Source organism: Giraffa tippelskirchi, chromosome 6 (genome assembly GCF_054371585.1).
Source record: "Giraffa tippelskirchi isolate mGirTip1 chromosome 6, T2T-mGirTip1v1.2.pri, whole genome shotgun sequence".
Taxonomy (NCBI): domain Eukaryota; kingdom Metazoa; phylum Chordata; class Mammalia; order Artiodactyla; family Giraffidae; genus Giraffa; species Giraffa tippelskirchi.
Window position 1 is genome coordinate 75,295,514 of NC_137280.1, and position 19,603 is coordinate 75,315,116.

At 53.7% G+C, this 19,603-nt stretch overlaps 1 protein-coding gene across 1 annotated transcript; it reads left to right on the forward strand.

Annotated features, from left to right (window-relative positions):
- Positions 1–5,121: 5,121 nt before the first annotated feature.
- On the forward strand, positions 5,122–12,803 carry LOC145508752 (cytochrome P450 11B1, mitochondrial). The gene is made up of 9 exons (XM_081496055.1): positions 5,122–5,403; positions 5,764–5,919; positions 6,739–6,938; positions 7,032–7,235; positions 7,506–7,660; positions 9,086–9,252; positions 9,603–9,681; positions 9,757–9,954; positions 10,085–12,803. The coding sequence occupies exons 1-9, from the start codon at positions 5,165–5,167 to the stop codon at positions 10,196–10,198; spliced, it is 1,512 nt and encodes a 503-aa protein (XP_081352181.1). The 5' UTR covers positions 5,122–5,164; the 3' UTR covers positions 10,199–12,803.
- Positions 12,804–19,603: the final 6,800 nt, after the last annotated feature.

Here is a 19,603-nt window from a genome sequence, read left to right on the forward strand (position 1 = left end):
CCAATGGAGTCTCTGAAGTGTCCTCCCGTGGGATGCAAGCCCCCATTGGAACGGATCCTTGTTGGCTCCTCAGAGAGCAGGTGGCAACCAAGCGGAGTAGGCGTGGTGGTCCCCAGGGTGTGGACTGTAGCCAGAGCTTGCTGACTCTAGATCGAGCCTTTGTCTGCCACTGGTCTAGTGGCTCACATTCCATGTGCTCGCTGTGCAGTCTGTCTTCAGTCTCTGGCCGGGAACTGAAGCCCTGCTTCAAGCTGCTGCAGGTCAAGGCCACCTGAGATCACCAGTACAAGACACACTGACTCCTCACCCCGTTTAGAAATAAAGCGCATGACAACTACAGCCCAAAGTAGAAGAGGTAATAGAATTGAGATGTGGAAATGGCTCCGTTTGTATCAGCTAGTGTGAACTTCAAGGTGAAAAAATGCTGCGAGAGATAAAGGAGGATGGAGATTTTGCATACAGAAGGGATTTTGAAACTCAGAGTATCATTCCTAAATGTATTAAGTAAGAAAAGAGTCATTTCCACTGGTTGCAAATTAAGAACACAATTTCAGATATCAATACCATCCTATTTCTCACACCCATCATTTCCTGCACAATATAGAAAATATTTGGGAAATGTGATAAGAAAAGTATTACAAAACAAAACTTGCAGGATAAGAAGGAAAACAACCATACAGAAACGCTACAGACCAGGGATCTCATTTTCCAACTCAGAAAAACCAGGAGATTGACAGCAAATTCAAACCAAAACAAAGGGCCTAAAACAGAAACAGCAGAGAATGGAATAGGGACGGATTGCCACGCGTCAGGTGGAGGTTCTTGTACCCAGGGATGGGGCTGCTAGATGGACTGGGGAAGCACAGGAACCCCATGGGTGGGGGTACTTTGGGGTTTGGTTGGCAGAGTTGTGTCAGCAGGATTCTGCAACCTTGTTCTAGGGGAACAGGGTCAAATACCAGGATCTGAAAACACTGATCTGAGGCCAAGTCTGGGGCTCTAGCCCCCTTCCACCCTTGACCTGCCCAACTTTCTAGAACATTCGACACTCCCCGTGTTCTGCCCAAAACTTCTGGGACCTACCCCCTCCCCAAGCCCCTGACTCACTCCCCCCAACCCCTTCCATCCTCTTGTCCACAGCGTCTATAATATTTTGTCTCCCTTTTCTGCCCAGATCTTGTGGAAGTTTTCCCATGGCAACCATATCTTGCCCCACATTCTGGAAACTTCCCAGTTGTGTTTGCTCAGATTACTGACCTTCCCTGTGGCCTCGGTTTCTGCTTAGACCTTCTGGAACATTTTCCAACACACCCTTCCACCCCTATTCCCCCGTGTCCTACCTGGCCTTCTGGAACCTTCTCCAGGATCTGTGTTCTTTGAAGACCTTCTGGAGCCTTCCTTGAGACGCATCCTGCCAAGAACTCTGGATCTTTCTGGTCATCCCATGTCCTTCCCAGACTTTGGAACTTCCTATCCCCACCCTCTACCCCGTGTCTTGCCCAGACCTCTTGGAAATTTGCCTGCCTCAGCGTCCTGCCCAGACTTTCTTGAAACTTCTGGACATGCAGGCCTTCACTGAGCCCTAGAACCTAGGCATTAACCTCCACGTCCTCAGTAGACCTGCTTTCCAGTTTTCCTTCACAGTAATCATCACGGGATCTTTTCACTCTTCAGCATCTCATCCTATTTGAAACAGTTTTCTTTGGTGCATATAGCTGTCTAGTTCAGTCCAGATACAAAGTGTGTTATGACGTTGCAAACTTCTGATATGTGTTCTCATTCATTCAATATTGTCTTGCTAGCTAGTCCTTCTATCTTTGGTCATCCTTCTCATTGTGTGTCCTGCGGTAATTCTGTCCACCGTTAGAAATTCAACTGTATGACTGTAAGCAAAGGGGACATGTTCTCTCTGTTCATATTTATTGAGCTAATATGTGAATGAAAGGTAAACTGTCGTTTATGTCACTCATACAGTTCAATTGGGTGAATGTCCCACTTTCTAAAAATTGGAGTGGATGTATGATACCACTTAAGTTACAGGTGTACAATATAGTGACTGAAAATTTTTAAATGTATAGTCCGTTCGTGGTTACTATAAAATATTGCCTCCATCTCCCGTCTTGTACACTATATGTCCCTGTAGCTTACTGTATACAGAAGAGTTTCTATCGCCAGTCCCCCACCTCTATACTGCCCCTCTCCTTCCCTCTTCCCACTGGTCACCACTAGTTTGTTCTGTATATCTGTGAGTTGGTTTCTTTTTTGTTGTCGTCACAAGTTTGTTTTATTTTTCAAATTCTGCATGTGAGTGATAACATAACAGTATTTGTCTTATTCTGTATGACTTCCTTCTCTAGCAGAATGGCCTCCAAGTGCATTCATATTATTGCACATGGCAACATTTCATTCTTTTTTTTGGCTGAGTAGCATTTCCCACATAGTTCTAGTGGCTCAGACGGTAAAGAATCCGCCTGCAATGCAAGAGACCTAGATTGGATACACTAGGTTGGGAAGATGTCCTGGAAAAGGGGCATGGTAATTCCACTATTCTTGCCTGCAGAATTCTATGGACAGAGGAGCCTGTTTGGCTTCAATCCATGGGGTGAAAAGAGTCCGACACACTGAGTGACTAACACTTTCACTTTCTATATATAGGTTATATATATATTCATATATGTTTCTATATATTCATGTATATCCACGTTTGTCTGTATATATATATATATATATATATGGATAGACGCTACATGTTCCTCATCGATTCATCTGTTGATGGACGCTCATGCTGCTTCTTTATCTTGGCAGCTGTAAATAATGGTTCTAACATCTTCCCAAATTAGTGTGTTTCCTTTTCTCAGATATGTACCCAGGAGTGGCAATCCTGAGACATTCCTCGTCTTTTTCTATTGCACACAGACTGTTACTAACAGCACGGACCTTGCAGATGCTGAGGTCTGTGAGGTCCAGTGCATCAAGAAGGGGGCCCCTGCCTCCTCGAGGAGGTGCCCCTGGCTATCCTGGCTGGGCTCACACTGCGGTTGGCAGTCCAGCCCCCTCAGGGGACAGCAAAGAGTTCAGATATCCGGGCCAGAGGATCCTGGGGCTCTACATGCGTGGGCAGGTTGAGGCAGGGGCTGGGCCACTGCTGGGGTTCTGGTTGACTCCCCCAGCCCAGGGAAAGAGGGGAAGGAGTCTGAGAACTTTATTGGGGCACAGGCTCTGAGCCTGGAGTGGGGATAGGAAGTTCCAGGGATGAAGTGTGGAGAATTCCGGACGCAGCACGCGGGGGAGGAGAAGGGTTCCGCTTGGGAACTGCCTCTGGATCCGGGCTCCCGGGCACTGACCTTACCCTGGGACGCCCACTGACCGGCGCTCTTCTCCGCAAGACCCTGGCCTGGGCCCACAGGGGGAGACCATCAGGGCAGGGGCGCCCCTCTCAAGACCCTGGGCCTTCTGGGGCCGGGCTGAGTCCTCACCCACAGCTGTGTCTTGGGGGAGACAGCCCGGCTGGCTGGCCCTCAGCACAAGAGGCAGTCTGCGGGGAGGGGCTGCCAGGCCCCTGCGGGAGGCAGAGCCCCAACTTCGGCGACGTGGGGACCAGGGGCCCTGAGAGTGCTCTCAGGTCTTCCTCTGTGCGGAGTCATTGCGTGACGATTCCCCTGGGACCTGCACCCCGCTCTCAAGCTTGGGAGGTCTAGGAGGTACCAAGAGCTCGGCACAAGTTCAGGAGCCTTTGGTGCTAGTGCAGGCGGAGGGCACACAAGCAGGAACAGGTTCAGGAGGCTGGCCAGGGTGGCCTTGGCCGAGGCAGCGGCACCCCAAGGGCAGGCTGGGACTCCAGGCTGCGTCTCCGCCCGAGGACAGCTCTTTCGCCACCTATGGCTGAGACCCATCGTGCATCTCGGCTGGATGAGGGGCCTTGGCAGTTCTGACTCATGGCGACAGCTGACTATCCCCCAAGGAAGTGTCAAGAGAGGGAATGAGTGAAAGTAGAAGGACAAGGAACACTCAGATCTTCAGCCACCCTACTAAAAGCCCCACACACTCCCTGTGCAACCTCCAGAGCCTGCACGGCAGTGTCTTCAGGGCACCATCCCCAAATCAGGGCCAGGGCTGCTGGGCACCTCTGCAGAGGCCCAAGCATGAGGGCCCTGGGGCCCCTCTGACACGTGGTGGGCCTGGAAGGGCACAGAAGACCTGCTGTCCATCTCCTGCTTGAAAGTGGGGCCAGGGACAGCAACACTGACCTCCCGGGAGAGCTGCCAGGGGCGGGTGAGGCGACACGGGGTCTGAAACTATGGACCCCAAGCACAGGGAGGGCTCCAGCTGTGTGCCTGCTGGGTCCCTGGGAGGGTGGGGGGCCCAGGACCACGCCCCTGTCATAGACTTTCCCCACCCTGGGAGCTGCTCATGTTCCAGGAAGAAAGAAGGATGCGGGCCTTGAGCACACACCCCACGGGGGCCGGGTCCTCTCACCTTTCTGACTGAGGAGGGGCTTGCAGGCCACCCTCGCCCTCCCTGCCGGTGACCCCGTCTTCTGGGTTCTCTGCTCCTCAGCTCGATCAGCCAGGCCAGACAGACAGGGCCTCGGCCACAAACTGCCCTGGCCGCCAGTGTGCCAGTGCGGTCTTTGGATCCCCCCAAGTGCTCCCCGTGGGACTGAAAGCCCCCATTGGGAGGGAACCTGCATGGCTCCTGCCTCCACCCCTGGACCCGGCATCCGGCCTGGCCAAGAGTAGGCAAAACCCGGGGCTGCAGGAGATGAGAGCCCAGCCCTTCCCACTGCTCCCCGCTCTGGTCCTTGTAGAAGAGAGAGGGACATACCCAAGGTCCCCTTTCATCCCTTGCGCAGATAAGGCACCCATCCATCTTGCGCGTGTCCCGCGCTGGTGGGGGAGGGGGCCTCTTGCCCCCACCACCGCCCCTTTGGCTCCCTGCTCCAACCCTGCCCCGCTCCCAAGAGCCACCCGCCAGCAGGCCTGCGTCACTGCCGGACCCGGCGCCATCCATCTCCCTCCTCCCGCTGGAGGCCTTCAGCCTGACCGCCGCCCCGGGCTTCCTGGTCTGGCCCAGAGCCAGCCTGGCCTGTGACGTGATTGGGTCGCCTGGGCCAGCAGGCCCAGTGAGATAAAAGGAAGGGGCTGAGGGGACGGGGGGCAGCAGGATGGCGCTGTGGGCAAAGGCCAGAGTGCGGGTGGCAGGGCCCTGGCTGTCCCTGCACGGGGCACGCCCACTGGGCACCAGAGCTGCTGCAGCCCCCAAGGCGGTGCTGCCCTTCGAAGCCATACCTCAGTGTCCTGGCAACAAGTGGATGCGGATGCTGCAGATCTGGAAGGAGCAGGGCTCTGAGAACATGCACCTGGACATGCATCAGACCTTCCAGGAGCTGGGGCCCATCTTCAGGTAAAGATCCCCCTGCTCACCTCAGCGAGTACACTCTCATGTTCTGTCCCCCTGGTGGCTGAGTTCCACTGGGCCAGGGCTGTGCCACATCCTGGCGGGGGCACCCGGGGCTTGGGAAAGGGACAGGGCGTTGACTCCTTGGGGCAGGTCTGTGTTTCGGCCACCGCAGACTGGGGCCCTTGGTGAGCAGGAGCCCTAGGCGGCTCGCTGCTGGGAGCACAGAACGCAGACCCCAGAGGAGAGGAGGCTTCAGGGAGACCGTGCGAGGGCCCGCCTGCTCTGAGCCAGCGCCTGGCTCTGTGGAGCGGGGGCCAGGGCAGGACACGGCCCCCCAGCAGGCCGCAGAGCTCTGCCCCACAGGTACGACGTGGGAGGGAGACACATGGTGTTTGTGATGCTGCCCGAGGACGTGGAGAGGCTGCAGCAGGTAGACAGCCGTCACCCCCAGCGGATGCTCCTGGAGCCCTGGCTGGCCTACCGACAGGCTCGAGGGCACAAGTGTGGCGTGTTCTTGCTGTGAGTGCCGGTGGGGGTGTGGAGGGAGGGGCTGGGCAGCCTGGGTGCAGAGAGCATGGGGGACGGGGAAGACTTCAAAGCAAGCCTGCCCGGGACCCACGTGGGTGGTTGCGCAGAGAGTGCCCACCGGCTCCAGATGGGGCCTGTGCCCTGGGCAACCTGTGTGCCCTGGAGCCAGGTAGAGGGCAGGCCACGGTGAGGACCCTCCCTTCAGGGCCAGAGGAGGGAGAGTGATGCCTGTAGAGGCGCCTGAGGGGCCTGCCGGTGGGGTGGACCTCTCCCCTCCTCCAGCCCCCCGGAGGCCCTGCCAGCAGCCCCCCACGGGCACTGGGCTCTGTGTGGGAAACACCAGGAGAGACCGGAATGGATTTTGCCATGAGGGGCATGGGCTGTGCGGGGAGGGGAGCGGGCGGACAGCATTGCAGGGGGCCTGCCAGTCTGTAGACTTCCAGGAAGCAGGCTCAGCCACAGGCCCCTGTCTCAGCGTGGGTGAAGTCCATGACGCTGCCCCAAGGAAAGTGGGTGCCACCATGATCCCCACCGGAGAAGGCAATGGCAACCCACTCCAGTACTCTTGCCTGGAAAATCCCATGGATGGAGGAACCTCGTAGCCTGCGGTCTGTGGGGTCTCTAGGAGTTGGACACGACTGAAGCGACTTAGCAGCAGCAGCAGCAGCATGATCCCACAGGGTCAGCCTGCCCCTAAGGACCCACAGGCATCTCCCCTGTCTGGCCCGTTTCGCTCTGGGGAGAGGAAGGTGGTAGCAGGATGGGGCCACTGCTGACTGACACCCTGATGCTCTGCTCCCTGCTCTATAGCAACGGGCCCCAGTGGCGTTTGGACCGACTGAGGCTGAACCCAGACGTGCTCTCGTTGCCAGCCCTGCAGAAGTACACGCCCTTGGTGGATGGTGTGGCCAGGGACTTCTCCCAGACCCTGAAGGCCAGGGTGCTGCAGAATGCTCGGGGAAGTCTGACCCTGGACATCATGCCCAGCGTCTTCCGCTATACCATCGAAGGTGTGGGCTGGCGAGGCGGTGCGCCTCAGGGTGCGGGGGGAGCTGGCCCTGAGGCCTGGGCTGCCCGGGGCTCAGGGACCCCTCCTCCCGCAGCCAGCACCTTAGTCCTGTATGGAGAGCGGCTTGGCCTTTTGACCCAGCAACCGAACCCTGACAGCCTGAACTTTATCCATGCGCTGGAGGCCATGTTCAAGTCCACCGTGCAGCTCATGTTTGTGCCCAGGCGCCTGTCACGTTGGACGAGCACCAACATGTGGAGGGAGCATTTTGAGGCCTGGGACTACATCTTCCAGTATGGTGAGGGCTGAAGACCAGGCAGCACGGTGACTAGGGACCCCAGGGCCCCCTCCACTCACCACAGTTGGGGAAGGACTGAGGTCCCGGGAGGGGCTTGTGGCTTCCTCGTGGTCCCAGACACCATCGGCAGTGATGCTGGCCTGGGCGGGCCTGAGACCTGAGGGCAGGACGTGGAGACTTGGGGGCATGGAGGGTAAAAGGCAAGAGGATGACAAAGAGCAGTGCTTCCCAGCGCCAGACCCAGGACTTCTGTCGCTGTGCATCCTGCAGCCAACAGAGCCATCCAGAGAATCTATCAGGAGCTGGCCCTCGGCCATCCGTGGCACTACAGCGGCATTGTAGCAGAGCTGCTGATGCGAGCAGACATGACCCTGGATACCATCAAGGCCAACACGATCGACCTCACTGCTGGGAGTGTGGACACGGTCAGGCCAGCACCCAGCCCTTCCCATAGAGCAGGGAGCTCTCCTGCCTCCAGGCGGCCTCCTCCCATGGCAAATGTCTCCTCCACGCCCCTCCCCAATCTATGCCTCCAGCTTCCCAAAAGGAAGGAGTTTGTGGTGACTCACATGGGAAACCAGGCTCCAGACAGAGTGTAGAGTGGCCAGAGGCCCGGGTACCTGCAGCATCAGAGGTCCCTGGGGTCCTGCGGGGAGGGGGGAAAGGCTGAGGCCTGGCTGCAGGGTCACACTAGAGACCTTTTCCAGGGACAGAAACGATCCTTTGGAGGTGACAGGCTAATGGGAAGGGCAGCAAGGGGCTCCAGCGTGTGGGGGAGAGAGCAGGTGGCAGGGAAGCCAGCCCAGGGGCGGGCCGGGCACAGGGTGTGCAGTGCAGCCGAAGCGTCCTGCCTCTAGACCGAGCCTCCCTCTGCCAGCGTCTTTGAGGACCAGGCACCCAGGCCCTGAGCAGAGGCGCAGGCTCGTGGTGGAGACACTCCCTGAGCCGGGGCTGTGAGGCAGCCATAAGGTGAGAGAGGGCAGGCCAGGCATGTGCCTGCTCTGGGAAGGCTTCCTGGAGAAGGAGGGCTTTCACTGAAATTGCAGGGACCACAAAGAAGAGGAGGCCTGGAGGGCAGTAGGCAAGGCACTGCAAGAGCTGACAGTGAGGAAAGGCCATGAGGCTGAGTGGAGGGAACTGGGCAAGTGGGCAGAGGAGGGCAGACAGGGTCAGGGCCTCTGTCAGGAATGGCCTTGCACACCCGGCCTGTATCCCAGGCTAGAGGAAGCCAGTGTGGGGAGTGTCTTGCTCAGCCATCCAGTCCCTCACAGGCCACAGGGCAGAGAGCAGCATGGACTACAGCTCAGGGAGCCGCGGGAAGCCCGGATCTGCAAGGCAGGGGATGCCAGGGGCAGGTTACCTTGGGGACGACATTTAGGAGATACCGAGCTGCCCAGATCTCCAGCTGGATAGCAGGCACCGCTCTTTGCACATGAAAATGATCCAGGAGGAGGAAACAGTTGGAGTCTGGGCGGCTGGTTCCTGCTAGGACCCTGTGAACAGACCTGCCTGTGGATGCCCAGATGGACCTCAGCTCCTCAACTCTCCCCACTGAGTAGATGCCAAGAGTGAACCCCTGCTGGACCCAGAGGAGGAAGAGAACCTCAGGTTCTGAGGTGGTCCGAGGAGGCCTGGGTCTCAGTGACATTGGGGATGCATCCCCTGAGGGATTCAGGGAAAGCTGACGAGCTGGTTTTAGAATCTCCAGGACTCGAGGCTCTGGGCTTTGTGGTCTCTGAGTGTGCAAGTCCCCTGCCCCAGGGGACCACCATCTTTCTGGGAGGGGCTCGGGAGTGGAGGGGCATGGCCTGCGCCAAGGTCTGAGCCCTGGCCCTCTGCGCCCCCTGCAGACAGCCTTCCCCTTGCTGATGACTCTCTTTGAGCTGGCTCGGAACCCAGAGGTGCAGCAGGCCCTGCGCCAGGAGAGCCTGGTGGCTGAGGCCCGGATCTCAGAAAATCCCCAGAGGGCCACCACAGAGCTGCCTTTGCTGCGGGCGGCCCTCAAGGAGACCTTGAGGTAGGCAAGGTGGACCTGGACTTCCCAGCAGCCCCGGCCCCGTGTCTGCAGAGCCCTCTTGCTGAGCTTGACAACCGCTCCTGGGGCTGACAGCTCCTTTGCCCAGGGGTGCATCCCCCTGTACCTCCTCTTCTTCTCCCTGGAGGGAGGCTGGTGCTTCTTCCAGCTTTGGCTAACTCAGGAGATGGAAGGAAGGAGCGCCTCAGGATCTGGGCTTCCCAGAGCCAGGAGCGACCTGTGAGGGCCACGGGGGACTGCCCTCAGGCTGTGTGCATTGGGCTAGGAAGGCTGCAGAGGGTGTCCGGGGCCCGGTCACAGCTGAGGACCCTGATGGATGCCCCTGTGCGCAGGCTCTACCCCGTGGGTATCACCTTGGAGCGGCAAGTGAGCTCAGATCTGGTGCTGCAGAACTACCACATCCCGGCCGGGGTGAGTGAGGCCCTGTAGTTCCCCCGACCTTCACCCAGGGGCCAGCTGACATCGGCCCCTTCCCACTGCCTGCAGACGCTGGTGAAGGTCCTACTCTATTCCCTGGGTCGAAACCCCGCCGTGTTCACCAGGCCCGAGAGCTATCATCCCCAGCGCTGGTTGGACCACCAGGGCTCTGGAAGCAGGTTCCCGCACCTGGCCTTTGGCTTTGGCGTGCGCCAGTGCCTGGGGCGGCGTGTGGCTGAGGTGGAGATGCTGCTCCTGCTGCACCATGTGAGTGGGCCATGAGGGGCATGGGTGAGCAGCCTGACTGGGGACCCCTGGCTTCATCCTGGGGCGCCCAGCCTCAGGGCCCTGGGAGGCAGGGCAGGCTGGGCCAGGTGGAACCCTGCCTCTGTCCTAGGTGCTGAAGAACTTCCTGGTGGAGACACTGGTGCAAGAGGACATAAAGATGGTCTACCGCTTCATACTGATGCCCTCTACCCTCCCCCTCTTCACCTTCCGGGCCATCCAGTAGTCCTGTCACCACACTGTTGGGCCACTCACGCTAAAGCCCCTCTGCCAGCCACCCCTCTGTTCTCCTATGGGCCCTGCCCTTTGAGTCACACCACTGCACAGCCAGCACTTTGCATACATGGAACAACACAGGCCCCCGCGGGTCAGGCTTGCCGGCCTGTGCAGCAAGGCCAGGGCAGAGCTGGGGATGAACCTTGGTGGCAGGTCCTGGTCACATGCCCAGTCCCACCAGCACCTTCTCCAGCAAGGTGACACCGTCTGAAGGCCTTTGACCCCAGTCACCCCAGCACTAGCCCCAGGCCCCTCATGTGGCCATCCAAGCAATGGGCCTCAGACCACACCCTATGCCTCCCTGTCCAGTCTTTATACTGCCTGTGCTAAACTCTGCTCCCATGCAAGAGCTGACAACTTGGGCAAGCCCTGTCCTGATGGTTGCCATTTCAAGTGCCGTCCCCTTTGCCTCCAGTGCTCTGGCACAGACTTGCCTTCAAGCTGGGTTGTTATCTGTCTACCTAGCCTCTTGGGCTCACCCTGGCAGTGCCGGTCCTCTGTGATTGTGGCTGAATTGCCCAGCCCAGGCCTGGACAGGCAGGTTCGGGAGTCAGGTTTCCTAGAAGAGACACTGCCAAAAGCCAACCTGGATATCAGGGTCAATGATACTCATCTGAGAGCAGGAGGGATGGTGAACCCCTCTGGCACGAGGCAGGCTGACCATAGGGAAGCCTCTAGAAGAAGGGTGTGGGGCCACCTCACACTCCCTTCAATAGAGCCAGTCTGAAGTGCCCACTACCCTCTCACAGTGACCCACAGCAGAGGGATCACCCTGATCTCAAGGCCGGAAGAAGCTTTGAACCACAGAGAGCCAACTGGGATCCCCTCATTGGCAGGAGCAAGCAGTCTGTCCCATCCCACCTAGGGCCAGGTGACACCCCAGGTAGAAAATGGGCCCAGAGGCAGGAAGAGGGGCGGTGGGGTCTCTCCACTCTCCCGCCCTCCCCACCCCCACTGCGTCTGCTGAGGAGCAGGCAGGTGGAGGAAGGCAGCAAGGTGGGAGAAGTCGTGTTTCTGGCTGCACCAGCCCTGCCCCTACTGAGGGGTAGAGGGTCTCTCCACTCTCCCTGCCCCCACTGAACCGCCCCCCAAGGCATCTGTTCGGTGCCAAGATCCCTGGAGGAGGACAAGAGCCGCATACCCCATCACCACTCCAGTCCATCCGCAGCGAAAGAGGCCTGCAGCTGCCAGTGTGATCTTCTCCCACCCCAGACAGGACTGTTGAAAGGGACCCAGAGATTCATGGAGGAGGAAGGAGGTTCCAGACTCTGTGATCACACAGGCACAAGCTGGAGCCCTCGCCCAGCACACAGGCCCTGTCTTCATTTCCTCTGAGCTCTGAGTTCTTCTTATGGGAATTCTGTAGAATTACCATTTCACCGGGCCCACTGAGGCACAATGAGATGGGTATTCGGGAAGTGCCCAGTTTTCTGGCTCAACTGGCACTCAACATATCCGATCCTTCTCCCACCACTCAGTGGCCCTACTCTGCAATGAGTGGAGCAAGTGTGATGACAGGAATGGAATGAAAACCTAGTCCCCTTGTGGTGAATGTGTGTCATTCTGTGGAGCTTGGTGCATGTGGCTGCTTGATCTTCACAGCAGCCCTAAGAGGCATGTGCTACCCTCATCCCCATTTTGCAGGTGAGAAAACCGAGATTTAGAGACTTCACTCATCTGGCAGAGTCTCATGGCGCTTCCATGGAAGGGTTACTGCCTGAAGCCATGAGGACCGTCCGATCTCTAAGGCCCTCATTAAGGAACCTGGGTTTGGTAGTGCTCATGAACATTGTGGAGACAAACTCCAGCTGAGCATCTCTGGCTGCTTTCCAGATCCTCTCCTGGATTTCTCTGTTTCTCCAGATTTCCGCTTTCAAGTCTGTGGAGGGGTCCCTTTCTCTTCATCTGGCTTGGAATTTCCCGTGTCTTCCAGCGTGAGGCTCCGTCCGGCTCTTTCTGAACACCTTCCAGGTTATTACCGTCTCGACAGTCTACTGTGTGATCCTCATGATTCTTACGCCTCTTCGTGTCTTTCAGTGTAGCAGTAGTATTGCCTTTAAGAAGCCCGATGCCAGGAACCGGAACGCCCTCTATGTTCCCCGTGCCACTGAGGTCTGGTTTGAGGCCGTGTCATCTCTTGCCCAGGAGCTGTCGCTTTCCTAGAGCCACTCTTTGTGTTCATTGCTCATCCCCGGGTTTCCTCTGGGGCGTGAGTAGTGTAAATCCTAAACCACCTTGAGGGCCTCGTCCCGGTTCCCGGGAGGGATCGGGGATTTGGGGGTTCGTCCTCATCCCACCTTGGAAAGCTAAGCTCGCTGCTCACCGCCTGACAGTGCTGAGGGCAGTCTGCCGTGTCAGTGTAGTGCTTTCAAGGTCTCGCCTCCAACATGGGGCTCTGTGACAGCCTAGAGGCGAGGGAAGGGAGGAGGTGGGAGGAGGTTCAAGAGGGGGGGAACCGTGGATACCTGTGGCTGATTCGTGCTGAGGTATGGCAGAAGCCAATGCAACACTGGAAAGCAAGTATCCTCCAATTAAAAATAAATAACATTAAAAAATACATGCAGCTGACAGGCATTTCAAGCTCAGCCCTCTTTTAAAAGCCTTGCCTCTCTGCGGGGTTCCAGTTGCAATTTCTAATCTTACTTTTGTCCTGTGCTTCAAGCCTTTCCCTGGGAACTGGGGCCAGCAGACCATCAGGCTCGGTGGCTTGGAGCCAAGCCTCCCCTGGTGGCGCTGTACTGGCTTCCGTGCTCCCTCCTCCCTGCTCCTGGTCCCGCGTTGCTTCCGGATCCTGAAGACATCCTGCCCTTTTCCAAGCACGGAAATGCACTTTCCACATGTTCTGGATTGTGTAGAGTTGCTGGAGTGGGGGTATTTTCAGAGTATTAGCTCGGGAACCTTGCTCGAACCCGAGGACCCTCAGGGGCTCCCTTAAGCACACAGTTGGTGTCTGGAAGCTTTCTGTCTGTGGCCGCCCTGGGGGATGACCGAACATCCCACAACTGTCAAGTCTCCACAAAATGTTCCTCAGCTTTCTTGCGGGAGGAGTTGCCTACCTTGCAGGAGGGGTCTTAGGTGCTTGTAGAACACTGGACACCAGTCGGATTGTGGGCCAGTTTCAAATGGCTAAGTAGCCCCTTTCATTGATCACTTAACACGTGCTTATTGGGACTTTTTATGTTTCAGGCACTGTGTCATACGTTATTGAGAAGGACAAGTATTTGACTCCAGTGGGATTGTATCCTGTGAGTCTCTACTACAGAAAGGGGTATTTATTTCGATCTTTTTCATAATGTCAAAAATGTACACAACACAATTTTTTTTTAAGAGGAGGATTGTTCTCTTCTGGCGTGTCTCTTCATGAGAACCCTAGCCATCTGTGAAATGAAAAAGTGAGGTACATATAAAAGCAGTTGTATAGTGTGATGCTCACCAGGTATTAACTAAGAAGGCAAGGCACAGAGTTCTACCAGTATCTGGATGGGCCCACACGTTGTTGCAGATACACCTGCAGCCCCACAAAGACATGCAACCATAGTGTAAACCTGTATCCTACTGTATTTTAGGCAGCACATTAACAGTGAAGAGAAACAGCAAAAAGCCTCCAGAAATCAAAGACAGATGTCCAATAGATTTGTCATGACCACACTATTATGGCAGAAAAACAATAGAACAGAATACTCGAGGTGTTATGGGAAAATGGCCATCAATATAGGATTTCAATCTGCTCCATGTCCATTCAAAAACAGCAGCTAAGTGAAACATTTTCAAAGAAACCACGAGTGACAAAAGCAGACCTTCACTGAAAGAGCTCCCCAGGATTTGCTTCTAGAGACGGAACGTAGACCCAAGAGAGAGATGAGGGATTTGAGGTGGGAGTGTGAGCAAGAAGCTGGCACAATCACGTGGCTACATTGGCATCAGCACTGCCTGTGGGCAGGCCCCTTGGCACAGGTCCTGTGAGGGGCAGGGATGTGAACCCTGTCCCCTCAGGACTTAGCTCTGAAATATTTGGGACAGTCCCGAGACAGCTCCCTGCAGTGATGTGCATTCTTCCTCAGCTCTCAGAACCAGCCCCTCTGAATGCTCAGCACGTGCCACAGCCCTTTTATACCCAGCACCAGATACTCCCGTACCGCGTTGGATGCCTGCAAGTATGGCCCTGTCTCCTTGCAGTCATGCACTTCAATGCTGGGAAGACCCTGGTGCTTGAGTCTCCCTTTCAGTGATAACCTTGGAAAAGCAGCGAAAAGCGTATGAGCTTGGAAAAGCAGTGGGACTCCTTCAGGTGCTCTGGATTTTCCTTACTCTGCAGGGACAAGGAAAAACAACAGCATAGTCTTGGTAGTATGGCAATAACACATCAACTGCTAGCAGTCGGGGGCACTTCCCTGGGGCCTGCTCTGTATTTTGTATTAGTCCCATCTAGCTGCGGCTGTGAGTGAGGCGCTGTCACCATTCCAGCTTGTCCATCAGCAAAGGGGAGCCCAGAAAACGAGGGTCTTTGTCCGAGGATTCAGGCTACTGCACGAGACAGAGGGGATTGGAACCCTTGTCCCCAGGACCACAGGGCCTGAGCTCCACCCGGGCTTGCCCGCAGTGCCAAGCAGGGGAGAAGCTTCCTGTGTGTGGAGGGTCGGAGGTCAGGGGGCACGAGGAGGAACAGTCCTGGGGAAGCTGACCCCAGGAAGACAGGCTGAAGGACTCCAGACCCCAGCTGGGACCAAATCTGGAATTTGGTGAGTCTAGAGGCTGAGTCCAGCATTCCATCTGTGCCTCAGCAGCTGAAAGAGAGGCATCCAGGCTCCCCATGTCCCAGCAAAGAGGGTGCTGCCCACATGATCACACTTCTCCCTGAAGGCTGGCAGCACCCCATGTGCATGCACAAGGAGAGCCCCGACACTGTCCACACCATGCTCAAGGGCGCTGTGCTAGGAGGATGTGCAGGGATCACTGGTAGCAAATTCTCAAGCAACAGAGATGGCCACTGGCCTCAGCGCCTCCATCCCTGGAACCCTTTGGGTGCCCCTGTGGCTTCTTACACTGAGTGGAATGTCCAGGTGGCCCTCATCACGGGTCTGGAGCTCAGGGGTACAACATTCACAGCCCTCCTCCTTCCAGCACCTGCCACACAGCCATCACCTTGAATCCTCAGGCCTCCTTCCCCTGAGATCTGGGCCAGCAGCCAGCACTGAAGCCCAGATCTGCCTGGAAAGCAGACATGGGGCAGCAGGCCTCACCCAACACAAGCCCCTGCGACCCTGACCAAAACGCCTCATGGTAGATACCACTGGGTTGAAGACATAGCTGTGGGCAGGACTGACCTGGTCTCTGCTGAGGTGGTGCGCCTGGCTGGGGCTTGCCTAGTCACCACGGAAGATTGCAGAAGGACCCAGGCTGATCTCTGTGGCAGGAGGGAAAGGCACTCATGAATCAGCAGCCCTCCACTGGGGGAACAGTGAACCCCAATCACAGGGAGCCAGATGAGCACGAGGGGCCCTGGTGTTTCAGAACAGTCCAGACCAGGTACTGGCCTTGGTCCAGAAGGACAGGGTGTCCTCACAGTTCCCCACAAAGTGACCTCCCCATCTTGGGACACAGAAGTGCCTGTCCTCACTGAGGCAGTGGTCAGGGCACGGCAGATGAGGCGACATGGACACTCTCTGGGGACCTCAGCACTGTGGCCACCACTCTGTCTGCCTTGGAGTAGGTTTCAAGGAGGGTGACCAATGCACCCTTTTAGAGACCGGCGACCTGACGCCCAGCTGGCTTTGATATGGAGCTCAGAATCCAGTGCAACCAAGAGACTCAAAGTACTAAGTAAGAAATGTGCCTCTCATTGCCCCCCGCCCCGCCCCCCCTTCACCTCCTGCAAAGCATGTGATGCCAGTGGCTCCCCTAGCCAGAGGATAGCTTCTGACCCACTTCCTGATAAACAAATAATATGTGCTGTGTGCCACAGACACCTCTGAGCACTTTGCAGACACTGACTCCTCTCTTCCCTTCAACCCCGCTGCTCTCCACTTGATGGGAGCAGCTGGGGCCTGCAGTCATGCAACTTGCCAAGGCTGCACAGGTGGTAATCAGTCATATTTCTCTTCACTTGTAGTGACAAATCTGAACATAAAATAAATCTATTCCATCTACAAGAGTGTTAAAAAGAGTGAAACAGGGAGGAATTAGTTAAGCAAGAGATGTTGAAGATCTGTACTTAGAAAACTACAAAGGACCATTGAAGAAATGAAAGGAGATATTTAGAGTTTTAAAGCATTCTGCATCCATGGATCAGAAGAGGTAGATCACTACGATGACAATATTCCTCATGTCGGTCTCCAGATTTGACGTAATCTCTATGAAATTCCAGCTGCTTCTTTGTAGAAAGTGCTAAGTTGATTCTAAAATTCACATGGAAAGGCAAGAACCTAGATAGCCAATGTATTCTTTTAAAACATGACATGGTAGAAGAACTCATGTTAGTCGATTTCTAAGCTTACTGCAAAGCTTTATTGTTCAAGACAGGATGGTACTGGCACAAGGACAGACAGATAAACCAATGGACTAGAACTGAGAGTCCAGACATGAAATGATACATCTGTGGTCACTTGATTTTTTACAAAGGTGCCAAGACCCTCCAATATGGAGCATTTATTTTTCAAGGAATGTTGTTTAGACAACTTTATAGCCACTTGGGAAAAAATGAAACTGGGCCTTTACCTCACCCAGACCATATACAAAAACCAACTCAAATGTCTCAGAGATTTAATCATAAGAGTTAAAACTGTAAAAACCTTAGAAGAATACATAAAAATTATTCTTCATGATCCTGGATTTGGCAAAAGATCCTTAAACATTACAGCAAGGGCAGGAGGGCCTAAAGAAAAACTCGATAATTTGGATTTCATCAAAATTGATAAAGTTCAGTCTTCAGAGGACGCTTCCAAGAGAGTGAAAAGACAATCCACAGAATAGGAGGAAGTGTTTGCAAATCGTATGCCTGATTAAATGCTTGCTTTCTGAATATATAAAGCATGCTCATGCTAGAAAGCATGAGCATGAGCTCTAAAGCTCTTAGAGGAAAACATAGGCTGTATACACTTTGATATACATCATTGCAAGATCCTGTTTGACTCACCTCCTAGAATAATGAAAATAGAAACAAAAGTAAACAAATGGGACTTCATTAAACTTAAAAGGTTTTTCACAGCAAAGGAAAAAATAAGCAAGATCAGAAGGCAGCCCTCAGGATGGGAGAAAATAATTGCAAATAAAACAATTGACAAAGAATTAATCTCCAAAATATACAAGTAGCTCATGCAGCTCAATACAAGAAAAACAAACAACCCAATCAAACAAAGGGGTGGAAGACCTAAATAGACATTTCTCCAAAGAAGACATACAGATGGCCAACAAACACATGAAAAGATGCTCAACATCACTCATTATTAGAGAAATGTAAATCAAAACTATAGAGAGGTCAAAACCTCACATGGGTCAAAATAGCCATCATTAAAAAAATCTACGAACAAAAATGCTAGAGAGGGTGTGGAGAAAATGAAACCCTCTTGCACTGTTGGTGGGAATGTAAATTGATACAGCCACTATGGAGAACAGTACAGAGATTCCTTTAAAAATTAGGAAAAGAGCTACTGTATGAGCCAACAATCCCACTACTGAACATATACCCTGAGAAAACCAAAATTGAGAGAGACACATATACCCAAATGTTCGTTGCAGCACTTTTTATAATAGCTAGAACATGGAAGCAACTTAGATGTCCATCAACAGATGAATGAATACAGAAATTGTGGTGCATATATACAATGGAATATTACTCAGCTATAAAAAAGGATACATTTGAGTCAGTCCTAATAAGTTGGATGAACCTAGAACCTATTGTACAGAGTGAGGTAACTCATAAAGAGAAAGACAGATATTGTATATTAACACATGTGTATGGAATCTAGAAATATGGTACTGATGAACCTATTTGCAGGGCAGCAGTGGAGACTCAGATATAGAGAACAGACTTGTGGACACAGTGTGGGAAGGAGAGGGCAAGATGAATTGAGAGTAGCATGGAAACATATACATTACTATATGTAAAATAGATAGCCAGTGGGAATTTGCTGTGTGACACAGGGAGCTCAATTCAGTGCTCTGTGACAACCTAGAGGGGTGGGATGGGATGGGAGATGGGAGGCAGGTTCAAGAGGAACGGGATATATGTATACCTGTGACTGATTCATGTTGATGTGTGGCAGAAACCAGTACATTATTGTAAAGTAATCAACCTCCAATAAAAAAAAAGTTTAAAAAAAAGAATGCTCAAAACTCGATCATAAAAAGACAATTTTTAATTGGGCAAAGCATTTGAATGGATATGTCTCCAAGGAAGATGCACTCACAGATGACCAACACACATGTGAAAAGATGTGCCACTTCATGAGTCACCAGCAAAATGCAAATCAAACCACAGTGAGATGCCACTGCACACCCACTGGGAGGGCTAGAATCATAAAAAATCAGAAAATAACAAGTACTGCTGAGGATGTGGTGAAACCAGAGCCCTCAAGCACTGCTGGAGGGGATGCAAAATGGTGAAGCCACTTTGGGAGCAGCCTGACAGTTCTTCCAATGGTTAGAGAGTGATGGTAGGACCCACGACTCCACTACTAGGCATCTTCCCAGGAGAGGTAAAAATGTAGCTCCACATAAAGATATTTACGTAGATGCTGACAGCAGTATTATCTGTAATGACCAAAGGTGAAAACAACCCAAATGTCTATCAGCTGATGAACGGATAAACAAAATGAGGTATAATGATACAATGGAATATTATCAAGCAAAGAAAAGGAAGTACTGAAACACACCACAAGATGGATGAAGCTGGAAAGCACTGCGGCAAGCTAAAAAAGCCAGGGTTGTATGATTCCATTCATAGAAAATGTTCAGAATAGGGGACAGAAAGTACACTTGTGGTTGCCTAGTGCTGGGGGTGGGGTGAGCCTGGGCAGTGTAAAGGGATAACCATGAATGGGTATGGGGTTTCAGTTCAAGGTGAAGTCATTATTGGACTATAGTGATGGTTGACATAGCTGTGAATATAATAAAAATTATTGACCTGTGCACATTAAATGAGTGAATCCCATGGTATGTAAATTAATATCTCAGTAAATTTATTTAAATACACAAATAAACAAGGTAACGACACATGTTACAACATGAAGGAAACTTGAAATATGACACCAACTGAAGAAGCCAGACACAAAAGGCCAATTAATGTAGGAGACCTTTTCTTTGAAATATCCAGAGTGATGGGTGATTTTGTATGTCAACTTACCTAAGCTGTGGTGTT